Below are 17607 nucleotides of genomic sequence, written 5' to 3'. Positions count from 1 at the left end.
TTATATTTGGTTCTGATACCCATCAAGCCAAAATAATCAATACTAAGACAATCAAAATTCCCGAGTTAATTACTCTATATGTCATCATTTCTCAAGAAATCAAGATCATTTTTCAGAAAGTTCATTCACTCTGACCCAATATGGATTGACATGTTCAGACTGAGGTCTGTATATGACTATTTTTACAGGAAAAATTCTAGACCAAAAATGCTTTATTAGTTCAGATAATACAAAATACGGTGAAACTTCAGCACGCTAAAAAATGTGGAGTGTCTTTTACTCTTGTAGTAGAATTCAAGCCAAACCCCAAACCTAACTAAAATCACATTTTCATCACCCCCCTTTTTCCCAGCCTTATAAAAACAAATAATAACTATCCAAGAAATGTTCTGTTAACTGTAATGTAGTTAACCTTACCTCTTCCCAAAGAAATTATATATTTTTTAATATTTACTTAAAACGATTGGTCAGCTTGTTTCAGTTTTTGAAATATATTTTAGTCTAGAATTGTGTATACTTCCCAATATGAGAGTAACACCTCATTTTATCCTCCATTACAGAAGACAATAGATGTACATCTTCGAATGCAGTGTCCTGCACCAGGTGCCTTGCCCTGGGTCCGGAATGTGGATGGTGCGCTCAAGAGGTGTGCCTTTTTCTTTCTTTCCTATTTTCCTCTTTCTTTCTTTCTCTTTCTTTCTTTCTTTCTTTCTTTCTTTCTTTCTTTCTTTCTTTCTTTCTTTCTTTCTTTCTTTCTTTCTTTCTTTCTCTTCCTCTTTCTTTCCTTCCTTCCTTCCTTCCTTCCTTCCTTCCTTCCTTCCTTCCTTCCTTGTCTCCCTTCCCTTTCCTTCTCTTCTCTCGGTTCCTCATGGTTGACCTTCTCTCTAGGCATGATTTCATTGCCCTAGTATTTTGTGCCTTGAAGGTGCATCAGGAAAAAGAAAGATATTGCTGAGCATCAGGAAAATTTTATTTGGTTTTATGCTTGGAAACAGCATATCTGGCTTAATATAAAGTATAACCTTTTCATTAGGAAAATTATGGTAATTTTGAAATGAAGTGCAAGCCATTTTATGTTTTCCATCTGTTCTATAGACAGAATTGGCAAACACAGAAAGTAATTTTGATAGGTCAGTAGGCTTTGTGTGAAATTCTTGCTGCAGCTTGGGGCAGTAGGTTATATATCCAAGTTGGATCATAGTCTTGTACTTGCTTATTAAAGAAAAGCAAGTTAGTTTATTGGTCTGTTTCATTTGTTTTTATTTGAAATACTTAGAGATAAGTTATTTACTCCATTTCATAACATTGTACATCAATTTGCCAGTTACTTATGAAAAATGGGATGCTTTTCCTTTGACATGTGACCCCATTCATGCAATACTGTGTACATTTAAATTCTGTGGAATGAAGAACAATTCAGAAATTGTTTACTGTTCAAAATTAGTGTTTTTATATTCTAACAAGAGAAATATACCCCAATAACAAACTTCTTAGTAAAAAAAAATTGTAATGCATTCCTTCTTTCTTGGCTGTGAAGTTGTTTTGTGAATTTTTTCTTTTGTTGGTAATCTTAAATCAGAACTACCTTATATAATAAGTTGTAATGAAGAAGCCATCTACTAATCTGGGGGTTCTTTTGTGAAATTATATAGGTAATTTTATATTTGTTTATGTAGCTCTTGTGAATTGGAACAAATAGATCTTTAATGGCCTTCTGCTTGACATGAAAAGAAATCTCTAGCTTTTGCCTCCTCTGATTTTGCTCAAAAACTGCACCTACCATCATCTTTCCAACTTCTCCTGTTACTGCTTGCCTTTATGCATCTGCCAGGAGGAAAAAGAAAGGTGAAAAGTAGCAAAGGATGGTGGACATTACTTTCTTCTAAAGCAAGTCAGGAAAGAGGCAGGGGAGGAGTTCAGAAAATAGTAGCCATGTCTGAAAGTAAGTGTCCCTCCTACTCATAACCCAAAGCCTTCTCGAATATACTCTAGGCTTTACCAGTGAGAAAATCAGATGTCACTCTAAACTAGGCAATGCTTTACCAGAACCCATGGAATCAGGCAATGTCAGAGAGAGGACAATTCCAGAGTTTCCAGTCCCATCACCTCTGATGAGCCAAATGACCAGATAGAATTCACTCTAGTCTCTGAGTCTCCCTTTCCTCATCTCTATAACCCTGAGTTGGGAGTTTACTTGTAGGTTTTCTCGTCAAGAATGTTTCATGGCTTGATTATTTCCTGACCCTAGGCCAATATTCCATTTTAGATTTTTACTAAGGAAGATCCTTAGAGCCATGAAGTTTACGTCCACTTGATATCTGCTGCCGAGAACTTTAGTCAGTATAGTTTAGAGGGACTTTCAAAAGATGGTTAAGAAACCCAGTTGTCAGCCAAATGTAACATCCCAGCTACACAGAAGGACCCCTTTATCTGATACTGCCACTGGCACAGAAAATCTGGAGAGGCACAGTTACAGGCAGAGCAAATGTCAGTCCTGCCACCAGGGGCAGTATTTTGAGTATTCAGAGAAATTGGTGGCCAAATGGAAGGAGGTAATCCAAAGAGAAATGTCCGGTGGCTGCCGAAGCAGAGGAGGCAAACCCGTGTCTGCTGTTGGTCAAATGCTTCAGAAGAGTATCTCAGGAAACATTTGGAAATCAGTTGGCTGTTCATGTTGCAAAATATTCTTCTATGTAGTGCAGGGTCATCTAATTCATGTATTGAAAAAGCAGGCTCTGAAATGAGATCACCTTGGATTCAAATCCCAAGGCCATCAGTTTCTAACTGTATAAACTTGGACATGTTACTCTAACTACTCTGAACCTCAGTTTTTCTTCAGAAATAATAATTATACCTATGATACACTGTAATGAAAATTAAATGAAGCAGTAGGTGAGAGCATTTGACCCAGGCATTGCTTAAGAAATGGGAGTTGTTACTTTAAGAACTTGAGTGAGACTCCAGAGCAACTCATTCAGGTTTAGGAAACCAAGAGGACTGTGTTAAGAACACCACCTAAGGGGAAGCAACCAGTGTTAGGACTCAGCCACTAGCCACATCATTAACAGAAGGAGCTGTCCACTCCCTGCAGGCTGACTGGACGTCATCGAGAGGAAGAATACAATGGTTAATTTTGAAAGATTACCCACTGTTAGGCACATATGCAACTGATGCTTTTATTTCTTAACCAATGAGAGTTGAGGGACAGCGAAAGAATAGGTATTTTTTTCCTCTGTTTACAATTAGAATACATAAACAGTAACACATTAAGCCTGGTTTATACAATTTTCAAAGCTGGTCAAAAGTAAAAACATCACTAGAAAATTTAGACAGGGTATATTCAATTTGCCTACATTCTTCTTTTATAGTATGTTAATCTGCTGTTCTATACGTTTTGCTTTCTCTTTCTCTCCATGCTACATAAAAATAATTGGACAATAATTAGGATTGAAAGGACCTAACCAATATTACCTAGTTTCAGCCTCCTTTTTAACAAATGTAAAAATCTTGATGGGTTTTGAAGAATTCTCTTTCTCTCCTGCCTGCTGTGCCAGACACAGATTGTGATAACATAGCCAAAAGTTTAGAGGGCAGCCTTCGAACATAATTATCCTAAAAGACAACACAAAGGGCATCCACTGTCAAGAGGAAGATGATAGAGTTCTTTCATTTCTGTGCAGATTGCCATGTTTGGAAGTCAGAAAGACTCAGAAATGAGAAGAAAAAACTTTTCTTATTTTTTCCCCAGATAATTATCTTGAATGGATGAAAGTAACAACTGAAGAAAAGCCATCTAGGATAACTTCAACCTGGGCTTTTCATTTACAAATAGGCTTGAGATGCAGACAGTTGGAGTATGATTTTCCTTGTGTATTTCTTGCAGAAAAAATAAAACATAAGAATTATAAGACATTAAAATGACACAAAACACCACAAATTAAAAGGGTGTGGTTTCAAATTCTTTTCTTTTATACAAAGTGGAAAGTAGGCCACAGTGGGTAGAGGCAGCATTCCATTCTTTATTTTGATGTCACGGTCTTTTCTTCCCTTCTCAAACCTAATTGTCAAATTGGCAGTGTTTTTCTAACTCAGTTTTTATAGTGGAGTAAAAACAGCCATGCTGATTCAGACATTGCAAAAGAATTGAGACGATTTGTGCCTATTTCAGCAAAATGATTTGACATTTAAAGGTCAAATGGCATAGTGTGATGTATAGTTTCAGCGAATTAGCCATATTCCCTTCTTTTCCATTTCTGTATACACAAATAACAAAATCCCTACCTGAAAAAGGAAAATCGGAATTATTTGTACTTTATTTCCTTTCTTGATTTGAAGTCTTGGGGTTTTTATGTCTGTAAAATGCATGTGGCCCTTTGTCTGTGGCCCATCATGTGAAGCATGAACAAGCCTAGAGGTTCCAAGCCTCATGCATCCTCAATATTCCTCAGGACAGGAGGGATCCCCCCATCTAGCCTGGAGCTTTCTGAAGGAAAGTAATACATATGATAGCAGTCTATGCCACCTTTCTTTGAGGAACTCCAAACTGTTTATAAACTAAATCTTATACTGAGTACCTCTGAGTTTTATCAATAGACAGATAAATTTGGATACAAGAAATTAAGCTTTGGACTTTTTAAACTTCACACTAAAAATCTAGGTGTCAATAGCAAAGCAAATTGAATTTTTCTGTTCCTATGAAGTCGTTTACCAAATGACAGCTGGATATCTTAACTGAAAAGGATATATCCTCTTTTATCTTTTAATTATATTTATATTTTAAGTGTGTTTCACACTCTAATTCAGAATCAGTACTATAAGGGGCCACACAGTAAAAAAATTTAAGTTTCCTGGGCTACATATTGTCTCTCTTACATGTTCTTCTTTTTTATTGTTTTACAGCATTTTTTAAATGTAGAAAGCATTTTTTGGCACTTAGTGAATACAAAACAGGCCGTGGATTGTTGTATTTGTCCTACTGTCCCTAGTTTTCCAACCCCTATTCTAAATTAAGAGAGGAATTAAATTAAAATCCTTGTATGAATGTTTTTATATTGCCTACCTCCAACCCATCTAATACTCACCAGTGCTATGGATGTTCCTATTCATAATTAGTGATCTAATAGTCAACTAATATTGAACTTGATATAATCTCCTTCTTCCATAACCCTGTAAAATTCTGTGCTTCCCCTAAATTTAATGCCCATAATAATTACATTTATTTGCTGAAATGGCTGAATTCACCAATGGTCTGTTGACTCTTTGATGACAGGGAGGGAGTCTGTCTTGTACCTTTCTGTAACCTCAGCACCTAACAGACTACTGGCCCTGAGTAAGTATTCAATCTGTATTCTTTGATTGAATGGTTCCAGGGAATGGAAACCCAATTCCCTGAATCAGTTGAGCTAAAGGAGGAATGACTGAATGCCACATCAGAATAGCCACTGCAGGAAGATCACTAAGCAAATATCCAGCTAATGTGTAAGCAAATATTCCAAATAATTCAGGCCAACAGTATATAATAAAACATATTTCTATACTCTTCGATACATTTCCTGTTCTTAGGGGAAAACCTGAATGGTTACATGAAAAATAAAAATATCAAATTGTTCTCAGTCATGATAAATTAAATTTTAAGCTTGCCCCACTAATTCCAAGTTTATTGTATGGCTATTGAATGACAACTAACCAATGCTGAATGGTAATAAAAGTTCTAGACTCAGTTACAAAATCAGGAGCATTTTAGCTGCAATCTGGTATCTCCCAGCCTCATTATGAACATCTTCCTTGGTTTATTAAATTATTTACAGGCTATTGTGTGTCTAAGAAGTTGAGGGATTTTATGGTCTAAGAAATATAGATTTCCAATTCATTTTTTAAAAAAATTTTAGCACCTTTTTAGGCATGTGACCCCTGAGGGCTCGCTCTATATTCCAAATATAATGATATATAATAAACATACCAGCTGGGTTCTTTGAGAACTGAGACTTACATTTGGAATGACTAAATGGCCTATTTTGAATAAATTTTCTTTTGAAGCAGTCTCTCCAACATAAAATATTTAGAAAGAATTAAGTTGGTATAATTTTACAGTGATCAGTTAACAATATTTAAAGTCCTTGGTTTAAACTCATTAATATTCATTTTCTTCTTTTTAAGTAAGATTTAGGAATTAAAGCTTTATTTAAGACAAATTTACTAGTTTTCTTATTGGAAACATGCACCTATTTTGAATAGTTGCATAATCTGTGCAATACTGGAAGATGGCTTCTTTGCAATATTTGCTATGTGGTTTTCTTTTATTATAACTGAGATCATATGCACTAAAAATGTCAGTGATTTTCCTTCTTTTAAACAGGATTTCATTTCAGGTGGATCAAGGAGTGAACGTTGTGATATTATTTCCAATTTAATAAGCAAAGGCTGCTCGATTGATTCAATAGAATACCCATCTGTGCATGTAATACCAAGTGAAAATGAAATTAATACCCAGGTGACACCAGGAGAAGTGTTGATCCAGCTGCGTCCAGGTTTGGTGATTTCAAATAAATCTATAATTTATGATGATTCTGACTTGAAATTACATTTAGCTTTATTTTCTCATATTTAATATTTTGTTTTATTATAGTAGAAATAACAGTGGGCTCAGAATCAAGAAATCAGAATTTTGCTCTTTTTGTGCCTATAGCTAGCTAGCTGTGTGGCCTCGGACACTCTCTGCAAACCTGACCACACTACATTATAATTATGTGTTTCCAGACTTGATCACATTGTAGTATAATTGTGTTCCTATTCCATTGCCAGCTCTGGAAGAAAGAGAACATGTTTTATTCCACTGTTTCTCCAAAGCCTCACAGAGTGCTGGCTTGTAGTAAGCACTCCATAAGTATTTGTTGACTTGATTAGTTGATTAATTAATTAGTAAGGGATGTAAACTAAGCTAAGCCCTTAGAGCCTGTGTGATAAACTTTTAAACAGAAAACTACAATTCATCATTATCATAATCAACTTGAGATGCTTTGTGATGCCCCCGAGATTAACACATACTTCTCCTCTATGCTTCTCTTATACTTGCCACTTTATCGCATTGTATTCCACAGTTTGGCACATGTAGTAGGTCACTGGAAATTATTCATTTTCCTCTGGTGCTAGAGAATCCCAGTGTACAAACTACACAAGGCAAGATAATTTCAGGTACACAGGTATGCATCAGTCAATTAGATGCATTTAGTTTTAAACAGTATGCAATTGCCTTCAAGTCTCCCATTATTTCATTCTGGGTGGTCTTGTCCTGTCATTAAATTTTAAAATAATCATTATTGACACATGACCACCCTATTCCAAAGCTGAGCTATTTCTTCCAGATTCTTAGATTACCAGAAAAACAAAGTCTATTTCTTTCTTGGCTCTAGACATATTCCCAGCTTCCAATTAAGAGTATGCTCTTCACCATATAAAACAGCCCAGTGTGGACATATATAAGCAACAGTTGGAAAGGGATACACAAAAATGAAAGAAATTAGATTGGTAAGATTATGCCATTCACTACCTTCTATTGCTACGATAACAAAATACTGTACAATAAGTGGCTTAAACAACAGAAATTTATTTTCTCACAATCCTGGAAGCTAAAAAGTTCAAGATCAAGGTACTGGCTGATTTGGTGCCTGAAGAGGGAGAGAGAGACAAACATGGAGAGAGGGAGACAGAGAAAGAGCTCTGTGGTATCTCTTCCCATAAGGGCACTAATCTCATCATGAGGGCTTCACCCTCCTGACTGCATCTAAACCTAATTATCCCCCAAAGGCCCCATCTTCAAACACCATCACATTATGGGTTAGGGCTTCAACACATAAATTTGGAGGGAACACAATTTAGTCCATAGCACTTGATATAGAAAATAATATTTTCAAAGACCATGGAATATTTTTAGATATTAATCATATTTTAAACAAGAAAACTTAATTCCAGAAAGTGAAACTTTTTATAGGTCAATATCACTGTACACTATGCAATAACTTTTGAAATCAATACAAAAGGATAAACAAATATTAAGTAACAAACTAAGAAAAGCTTTTCCTAAATAAAGTCTATCTCCAAGAACAAATCAAAACTCTAGTCATGGACTATTTAATAATAACAATAACAACAACACACATCAAAATATATGGGATGTGATTAAAGCTGATCCCAGGAAAATTAAAAGCTTTTATTATTAAAGAAGAATGAACAAAAATTAACTAGGCATCCAAATTAAGATATAGGAGCAACAAAAACAGAATAGCCATAAAGAAAATAAGAGGAAGGAATTCATAAGTTAAGAAAAAAAATTAAAGAAAATGCAAAATAGATATAAAAAGGTAAAAGTATGCATAATTCCAAGAGTTGGTTCTTTGCAAAGTCCAATAAAAATAGATATATTGTTGTCAAAGCTAATTAAGAAAAGAAGAAAAAAGTAAATAACCCAGTTATAACCAAAGAAACAAATATTAAAGAAAAAAAAAGACTATGAAAATATTAAGCATAAAAATCTATGGTAAAATGCATAAATATTGATAATATACATAATTTTAAGGAAAATACCTATGACTAATATTGCTCAAGAAGAGGCAGATCCCTAAGAAACCTAATAAAAATTAAAGAAATTAAGAGCATTATAAAAGAAAAACCCACATTGCGTACTTAATTTTTCTTGGGAAGGAATGATTTCATGTTCACCCTAAGAAATGCATTATCCCTATGCTTCATAAACTCTTCCATTGGTTTTAGAGAAGGCCTAGAAGCTACCCAATGTGTACAAGGTTAGCATAATCCTAGTATAAAATCCTTAACATTTTAGGAAACCACATTAAATCATATGTGATAAGAAAAACAAAGCCAAATGGAAAAAATATATATTGTTATCTCAACAGATGGTGAAAAATCATACAGTAAAATTTAGTGGCCATTCTGCCAAAACCAAAATTGAGGAATAGTTCTTTAATATATATTAAAATCCTTCTAGAAGTTTTATGTAAAAAACAGTTAGACAAAAAATGCAAATACAAGTTATAAGTATTTTGAAGAGATAAAGAAAAATTATCATTATATGTCTCTGGTAAATCCAAGCAGATCAACTAAAATTAACTTCTAAAATTAAAAATAAAAAACAGGGGCACCTGGCTGGCTCAGTCCATAAAGCACGAAACTCTTGATCTCAGGGTCATGAGTTTGAGCCCCACATCGGGCCTAGAGCTTACTTTAAAAAAAAAATAAAAATAAAAAATAAATTCCTCAACCATTGTTATATAAACAAGGTACACGTATTTTTAAAAATAAATAAATAAATAATAAATAAATAAATGAGGCAGGTTTTTAAAAAAAATACTCAAATCAATGAATTTCCTGTCATATCAAATATAATGAAAAAAGGGATAAATTCATAGCAGCAACCTAAAATGTAAACTGTCTAGGGAAACTTTTTAAAAAAAGTCTAACATCGCGCAACCTCAAAGAAGAAATGAAAAAGTGCAGAAGAATTTTATGTTCCTGATTAGGAAGACAGTATTATAACAATGACAGTTTTCTATAAACATACTCTATAAATGTAACAAAATCCAAGTGAATAAATAAATATAAGTCAACCTCAATCCAATTTGAATGAAGTTTTTTAAAACCTTCAATGATACTTGTTATGCATGTATCTTTGTATAAAATAGCATATTCATTTAGGATACATTCTTATAAATAGATTTACTAGGTCAAATATATACAAATTTATTTAGGTTTTAATGTATATTATAAATATATGTATATTTATATATACTTTATATATATTTGTATATAAATATATATAAATATAATGTATATTTAATGTATATAATGTATATTATCAGGTTATTCACAAGAAAAATGGATGTCCAGTTAAGGCTTTCATGAGTCAACCTTGCCTTCTCATTCTTTTTAATCTCTTTAGTTTTTTAAGTGTAACTACTCTGTTACCTGTTTCTTTCACCTCTTTCCTAGTACTAGAAAGCTTCCTAAGCTTATTAACCATCTTAGTTCTCTTTTCTGTGTGTGATATGCCTCTCCATACAAATTTTACTATTTTTCTAACTAAACATTACTTTTCTTTTTTTTTTTTTTTAAGATTTTATTTATTTATTTGACAGAGAGAGGGAGAGAGCACAAGCAGGGGGAGTAGCAGGCAGAGGGAGAGGGAGAAGCAGGCTTTCTGCCCAGTTGAGCAGAGGACCCCGCTGGGCTCAATCTCATGACCCTGGGATCATGACCTGAGCTAAAAGCAGACGATTAACTGAATGAGCCACCCAGGTGCCCCTAAACATTACTTTTCAGTAGCTTGCTTATATGTGAAGCTTATCGTATATTATTTGCCTCTAATAAATGTAACTATATCCTTTCGAAATGTCTTGTTTTTTTTTTAAACACTTGGGACTTGAAACTTACAAGGGTCCATTTTTTTATTGGTGTGTTAAATTTAAATTTAAGGTAATGAATTTAGTTTGTTCATTTTTGTAGATATAATGGTGGTTGAATCCTCCTGAGACTAAAAATTAACAGTTCAAAAGTTGGGTAGCTGTGTCAGTGCTATAGATAAGCAATGACAGTAATGGTAATGAGGCAGGAGAAAAGTGGACAGACATGAGGGATAACAGGAGGTAGCATCCCCAGGGGTTGGTGATCGATGAGCACAGAGACACTTGGGCTGTGGCTCAAGCAACAAGGTGAGAGGGGTGGCTGCCCTCTGAGGAAGACATGGTACTGAGTTCAAACTGAGACATCTTTAATTGAGGTGGTGACTAATTTATTATATATGAGGCTGCAGTTCAGCAGGAGATACAGGCTGGATAAAGATGTGGGAGACTTCAACATGAGGTGGGAAATGATGATAAGTGAAGGCAGAATGGGGAGTGGGAAAGTGAAAAGAGAAATGCTTAATATTATGTCAATCATTTTGGGGCTTGATTTTATTCAGTTTCCCACTACTATTTGAATTTCTGTATGCAAATTAGTGTAATTGTCTAATGCGTTTAAGTCATCTTTCAACGTAGCTATGACAACTGTATTTTATAATATGCATATATAACAAATGCTTATTAAATTATATTTAATAAGTTCATCTAAAAACTATATGTGGCATCAAAGATGTGCCAGCTTTGAGGTATAGTATATAAAGCTACGTTTTACCAACTCCAGATATACATACAGAACCATTACTCCTCATAATATAAAAGTCCTTTCTACCTTGACACATACAATGCATACCTAAGTATAAAATGCATTCATTCTCTAATATTGATTTTGACTTGATTTATTTATAATCATTTATTCTTATCTTATAAAAATTTATTATCTTCAATGTAGCATCTATTAAGAATTTAAAAATTTTTTCATGGATACTGACAACTTTTTAAAAACTGTTAGTAGGACTCTATTATATATTTTATATATTTAAAATGAGATTTAAAAATGATATTTTCTTTCACTTTTTACTTCTTAAACTATACTTTTTTTTCTTATTTTTACCTATCAATCTTTTGGAAAAAGAAAGAAGCTACTGATCCTACTTGATATTCCCTAAGAACACTGAAATGAAATCTTTAGGAAGATAGGAGAGAGAAAGGAATTCTCTAATTCTGCTTCAGAAGTAATACAATGTAAATGGATAAGGATTAGTGTAATCTGTACCTTGCTAATTTAAGAAAATCTTTCAAACTCAATTCATTTTAATATTGTAACAAAAGAATGTCCTTTAATTTAGTGTAGTTTAACTTAAAATGTAAGATTTTTCAGGTATTCTTCCTAAATTCAAGAAGTTTTTAAAAACCAGAAAAATACAGAAATCATGCATTCTTTCCCCTCCACCCCTGGCACATATCCCTCATTTATCCCCCACAGAAATTCAGAAACATGCTGGAGTCTGTGCCTTGATGTTTCAAACCCATCTCATTTTTGGGCCTTCTCCTTCCCCAACCCGAGTACAATGAACAGAATTTGGCTGTTTTTCTTCCTGTTAGTTTTCCACATTTTCTTACAGTTTTTCAATTTCATTTTATGCAGAACATTTTTAGTTATCTTTTCTTACTGTCCAGTCATGGTTGTTGTAGCCAAGTCTTCAGAGATGTTCACACCATTATTTGAGTGATTTTAAACTCATCCTAACTACTTTCAATTCTTTGGGCTATTCAAACCAATACTGGCAAAAGTTCTAAGTAGGTCTCAGCTTTCCTCCAAGTCCTCTTTCTTATTCTATGTCACAGACCCACTTGTCCCTTTGAAGTTGACTGATGCAACAAAGGATCTGAGCCTTTAAAATATCAAAAGGTATATGAATGAACCTTTCTGGAGATAACATAAAGAGTGGCATAAACATTTTGGGGCCAGATAATATTCTTTCCTCTCAAACAGAGAAACTGTTTAAGTTTTTCCTACTCTGTAGGAAAGAAGTCATAGATAATTAGCTTCTCACTAATATTAAAATATGGGGACCTTTTGAAATGATATATCAAAATGTGCTTCAAATGTAGTTTAGTTAAGCACATTTATGAGTGTCTGTGCCTGTACCAAACCCAGAAGCTTCAGAGATAAATGAATAGTTTTGAGGCTAATGCTAATGAGGCTTAGTAATACTAATAGTGTTAATTACTAACATATATATTTACTGTGTACCAAATACTGGGGTAAATATTTTAAATAGACACGAAAAGAATCCGCTCTCAAAGTAGCATTTACGACATTGCTGCCTACATTGATCACCTCACAGATATTAAGTCTTATTTTCACATGTGTTTCTTTCTCATCCAATATATCAAAATCTCGTTAATGTCATCTGCCTTTTGAGTCTTGTGTTGGTGGCAGGCACCCCAGTATGAACTGAATGGAGATTTAATCTGGGGACACAGTATCCATGTTCCCATAAAAAGGTATTTCTACTGCCTCTGAGAAGGTTTCTTCCTCATATATAATGAAACCATCAAGAGTCAGCTTGAAAGCATATGTGGAATATCTCAAGCTCATGGGCAAAACATGGTAATCCAAGCTTGGCCCCTTCAGCTTCCTCTTTAACAAGCAAAGTGGGGTTCGGGATCAGCCTCTCTGTGGCTGCCTACATTGAGGTGATGACTTAAAGTTAGACCTTTATGGGAACCTCAAATGCCTTGCAGTTTATTATTTTTTAAAAGACTTATTTATTTATTTTAAGGGGGAAGGGCCATGGGAGAAGGGAGAGAGAATCTTAAGCAGACTCCTGCTGAGCATGGAGCTGGACTAGGCTGGATCTCAAGACCCTGAGGTCACTATCTGAGCCAAAATCAAGAGTTGGATGCTCAATCAACTTCGCCACCTAGGCGCCTCAAATGCCTTGCATTTTAGAAGTGGTAATTATCATTTTCTCCAGCAATGACTAAAAGTCCTGTGTATGGAAAGAGTCTCTTTTCCCCTTTATTAAAATTTTGTCTTACTGAGGCCTCAGCCCATGCTGAGGTCTTCAAGTGACCCAGGTACATATCTGAGACCAGCATCTATATAACTCAGAATCAAGCTACAGCAGCCTAACCCTTCAACCCTGATGTTGGCTAAGATAACCAACTTTATAACAACCTGCATATAATACACTATGTATTGTGTTTTTCAATAACTCCATGAAAACACACAGCCATTCATCCTTAGACAGAACCACCATAAACTATACTGATCAAGATGAAAACACTATGTGCCTTAGGTCTTCAGCCTTATACCCAAGTCAACAGTTAAAAAACAACTACACAATTTGTAAAAAATAAAAAAAGAAGAAGCAGCTGATCCACACATTAAACCACATGAACCACACTCCCCAGTTATGCCCATTTCTATTTTTGATCAATCTGGTCCTGTCTAGATTTTTACATTCTCCTGAATTGAACTTCTCCACCCAAACAGCAAGACACTTCCACAGGGACAGGCCTTTTTACCAGACACTAGAAAAGTAGAGCCAAATATATGCTCTTTGGAGGCAGCCCAGCTCATAAAGGGAAGGAGCGAGAGAGTGGGCTGGGTGGTCTTCACATCTCCCAATTTCTCCTCCCAAACTCTTGGGCCAAAAAACTAAGAGTGTTACAGTAAAGGGGTTTCCAGCACACACAGGCAAATTAGGAATGAGTAATTTCTCCCATAATTATTATTACATACCAGAAAAACCTTACTTTGAATACATTTTGTAACTGGTTTAAAAACATCTGATTTGTAAAATAATTTAAAAGAAAATACTGCTACTCTTGAGCATATTAAGACTGAAAATTTGATTTGATAAATTAGAGGATTCTTCTGATAAGTAGATCAGGCTATCAATTGTATATACAAATTGGTGTTCATTAAAAAAAATTGTTCTACCCAAACATCTCTCCACTGACAAATAACGACTTACAAAGCACTTACTTTATTGTTTAAAAAATAAAATTCACAGGGGCGCCTGGGTGGCACAGCGGTTAAGCGTCTGCCTTCGGCTCAGGGCGTGATCCCGGCGTTATGGGATCGAGCCCCACATCAGGCTCTTCCGCTATGAGCCTGTTTCTTCCTCTCCCACTCCCCCTGCTTGTGTTCCCTCTCTCGCTGGCTGTCTCTATCTCTGTCGAATAAATAAATAAAATCTTTAAAAAAATAAAAAAATAAAATAAAATAAAATTCACAAATTGCATGTATTTAAAGAGATGACTTTTTACCATATACTTACAGGCTTCCAATTATGGAATGAATAAGTCATGGGAATAAAAGGCACAGCATAAGCAATACAGTCAATGATACTGTAGCTATGTAACCAGACAGAGGTAGTTATACTTGTGGTGACACAGCATAATGTAAAAACTTAACAAAGCACTAAGTTTTACACCTGAAACTAATGTAACATTGTATATCAACTATACTCAAAATCAATAAATTAAAAGAAATTTAAAAAAATTAAATACAGAACTACCATCTCCTCAGAGGGCCATATCCTTGTATATACAGTGATACAGGTCCTTGTATCAAATGATAATAGACAGCGAACTAAATATAATGGTATTTTACACAGTTGTTGGGAAGTTCCCACATCTCTCCTCACGGTGACCCTCTCTTCTTGTCTACTTCCTTAGCTTGCATGATCCTTCTTCAACATATGTTTATCAAGCATCCACTATGTGTTAGACAAATGCTGTTCCCTACATTGCCCAGGTCCCCAGTGTGGCAGTGCTGGGTACAATTCTTTAGACTGCTGTCTCATTCCTTCTCGGGACTAACTGTTGGGAAGGATCTCATCATCTAATTCATTATGAGGTACTACTTATTTTGGATAGGTTAACCTACTTCTCAGTACCAGAGTTTTCACATCACATATGTAAACATGCCTCAACCCAAAAGGATGAATTTGTACCTTCATCCAAAAAGAGGTAACTTTTCTTAAGATGCCTTTCTACTTTTCTTCAAACCCAAAGCCTCTTTCAAACCAAGATAGCCACCTACTCTTGAGATAGAATGCTGCTTGCTGTATTGTGCTGTGCTTTCCTAGATACTAAGGGAATTACAGATTCATATGATGATAAATATATTCTCTACTACATTTATAGTGAGGTGGTCCATTTGTTACTATCCCTATCTGCACCACAGAATTGTGAGAAATGCATTGTAGAAGTTGGAAACTAATAAACTGATACGGTTTTCAAATTGCCTTAAAATTATTCCAGGATATTCCTAACTTCATTCATTATGCACAAATTTGTGCTAGTTGTTCTGTATATAAAACATGATTGATTTATTGAGAGCTTATCCTGGGATGTTTAAAATGAATACTATATGATGTCTGTCTTTCTTTGAACCAGAAGCTGAAGCTAATTTTATGCTGAAAATTCATCCTCTGAAGAAATACCCTGTGGATCTTTATTACCTGGTTGATGTCTCAGCATCAATGCATAATAATATTGAAAAATTAAATTCCGTTGGAAATGATTTATCTAGAAAAATGGCATATTTTTCCCGTGATTTCCGCCTTGGATTTGGCTCCTATGTTGATAAAACAGTTTCACCATACATCAGCATCCACCCAGAAAGGATTCATAATCAATGCAGGTATCTAGTGGTTGATGTGGACTTCATGATGCTAAATTGAATTTTTTTCTTATAAAATCTCTCTTTGTTTTTACATAAAGGACTCACTAAATGTTATATTTTTGTTTTATTAAGTGAGAAATGAAAATATTTGGAGAGGAGGTATGTTCCTATCTGAAAACTTATGAGATTATGTGTAGCTTAGACTTTTTTTTTTTTTTTTTTTTTTTTAATTTATTTGACAGAGATAGAGACAGCCAGCGAGAGAGGGAACACAAGCAGAGGGAGTGGGAGAGGAAGAAGCAGGCTCATAGCAGAGGAGCCTGATGTGGGGCTCGATCCCATAACGCCGGGATCACGCCCTGAGCCGAAGGCAGACGCTTAACCGCTGTGCCACCCAGGCGCCCCGTAGCTTGGACTTCTTATTTTGTTTTTTCAAATATCACTCATTTCATCACAAAAAACCCACAAGTAATATTAGTAACTTTGGAAAACCACCAATATTCAGGCTACCATGCATATAAATACCTGTTTAAGAATTCTGTATATGTCCTTTTTAATTGCTCCAAATTTGCTAAATTAAGGTTTGTCAAATTTAAAGTACTTATGTTGCCAGTACTGCAACTATCTTTCCATTACTGTGTTGAGACTGTATTTATAATTATGTTGCCTAAGATGTGACTTCAAAGAAAGTTCCGCTAGGACATGGAAGGAAAAGAGGAGAATTTGTCTGTTTTCTGGAAAGAGCCCCTTTTCTTATCATTTTGAAATTGATTCTAAAGAGCATATGCTGCACTATGAAACAAGAACTAACCTTAAAAATACAAGTTTCTCAGACAGTATCTTAGCCAGTTGAGTTCTCAGAGAGAAATGTGTTCAGTTCTTTCTTAATATAACATTTCATTTTAACATCTTTTCCACTTCCATAAATTGCCCAGATCACCTTATAGTACACATTCTCATCTACCAAAACAGCTCTGCTAACTGTTGGAATGAATACATCTCCTCATGGAGCTTCATGTTCCTTCTCCCTAAATGTGCATGTGCCTGAGGAATGATTCTCACTTCTTGGGACATCATGGGATTCTCAGAACAATTTTAATAAACTCTGATTGTTCATCAATATTTTCACACCAAGCAACACTTTAAAAATTAGCACAATATTTTAAAATATCAAACAATAGTATAATATTTTCACTAAATTCCTAAAAACAGTTCCCCAAAAGTGTTTTTCAGCTGTTCCCTGGTCAAATACGATAGGAAATCACTGCAAATGCTTATCTTCTCTTTAAAATTAACCATGTATATTAGCATAATAAAAGCTCTTTAGGTGTCCTATATTAAACATGCTTAATCTTTAGTTTTTGGACACCAAACCGTTATATTTCTATTTCCTACTTGCAAAGAAAATCCACCAATACTATTGAAATTTTCTCCGATTTTATAAAGTACAGATTTTCTCTAATAAATTAACCTTGGCAAATATATATACACACACACACACACATATATATACACACACATATATAATATATAAATATTTAACATATAATA

General features: G+C 34.6%; 1 protein-coding gene across 1 annotated transcript in view; it reads left to right on the top strand.

Moving 5' to 3' along the window:
- ITGB8 (integrin subunit beta 8) overlaps positions 1 to 17607 on the top strand; it is a 73458-nt gene that overhangs the window by 25408 nt on the left and 30443 nt on the right. Inside the window, exons 2-4 of the mRNA XM_008686371.2 lie at positions 561 to 646; positions 6356 to 6527; positions 15828 to 16074. Coding sequence (XP_008684593.1) covers positions 561 to 646; positions 6356 to 6527; positions 15828 to 16074 — 505 coding nt within the window. The remainder of the gene's footprint in view (positions 1 to 560; positions 647 to 6355; positions 6528 to 15827; positions 16075 to 17607) is intronic.

This window comes from Ursus maritimus, unplaced genomic scaffold (assembly GCF_017311325.1).
Source record: "Ursus maritimus isolate PB19 unplaced genomic scaffold, ASM1731132v1 scaffold_3, whole genome shotgun sequence".
Classification (NCBI taxonomy): Eukaryota; Metazoa; Chordata; class Mammalia; order Carnivora; family Ursidae; genus Ursus; species Ursus maritimus.
The sequence above is the reverse complement of the archived record's forward strand: the minus strand, read 5'-3'. Positions and strand labels throughout refer to the sequence as shown.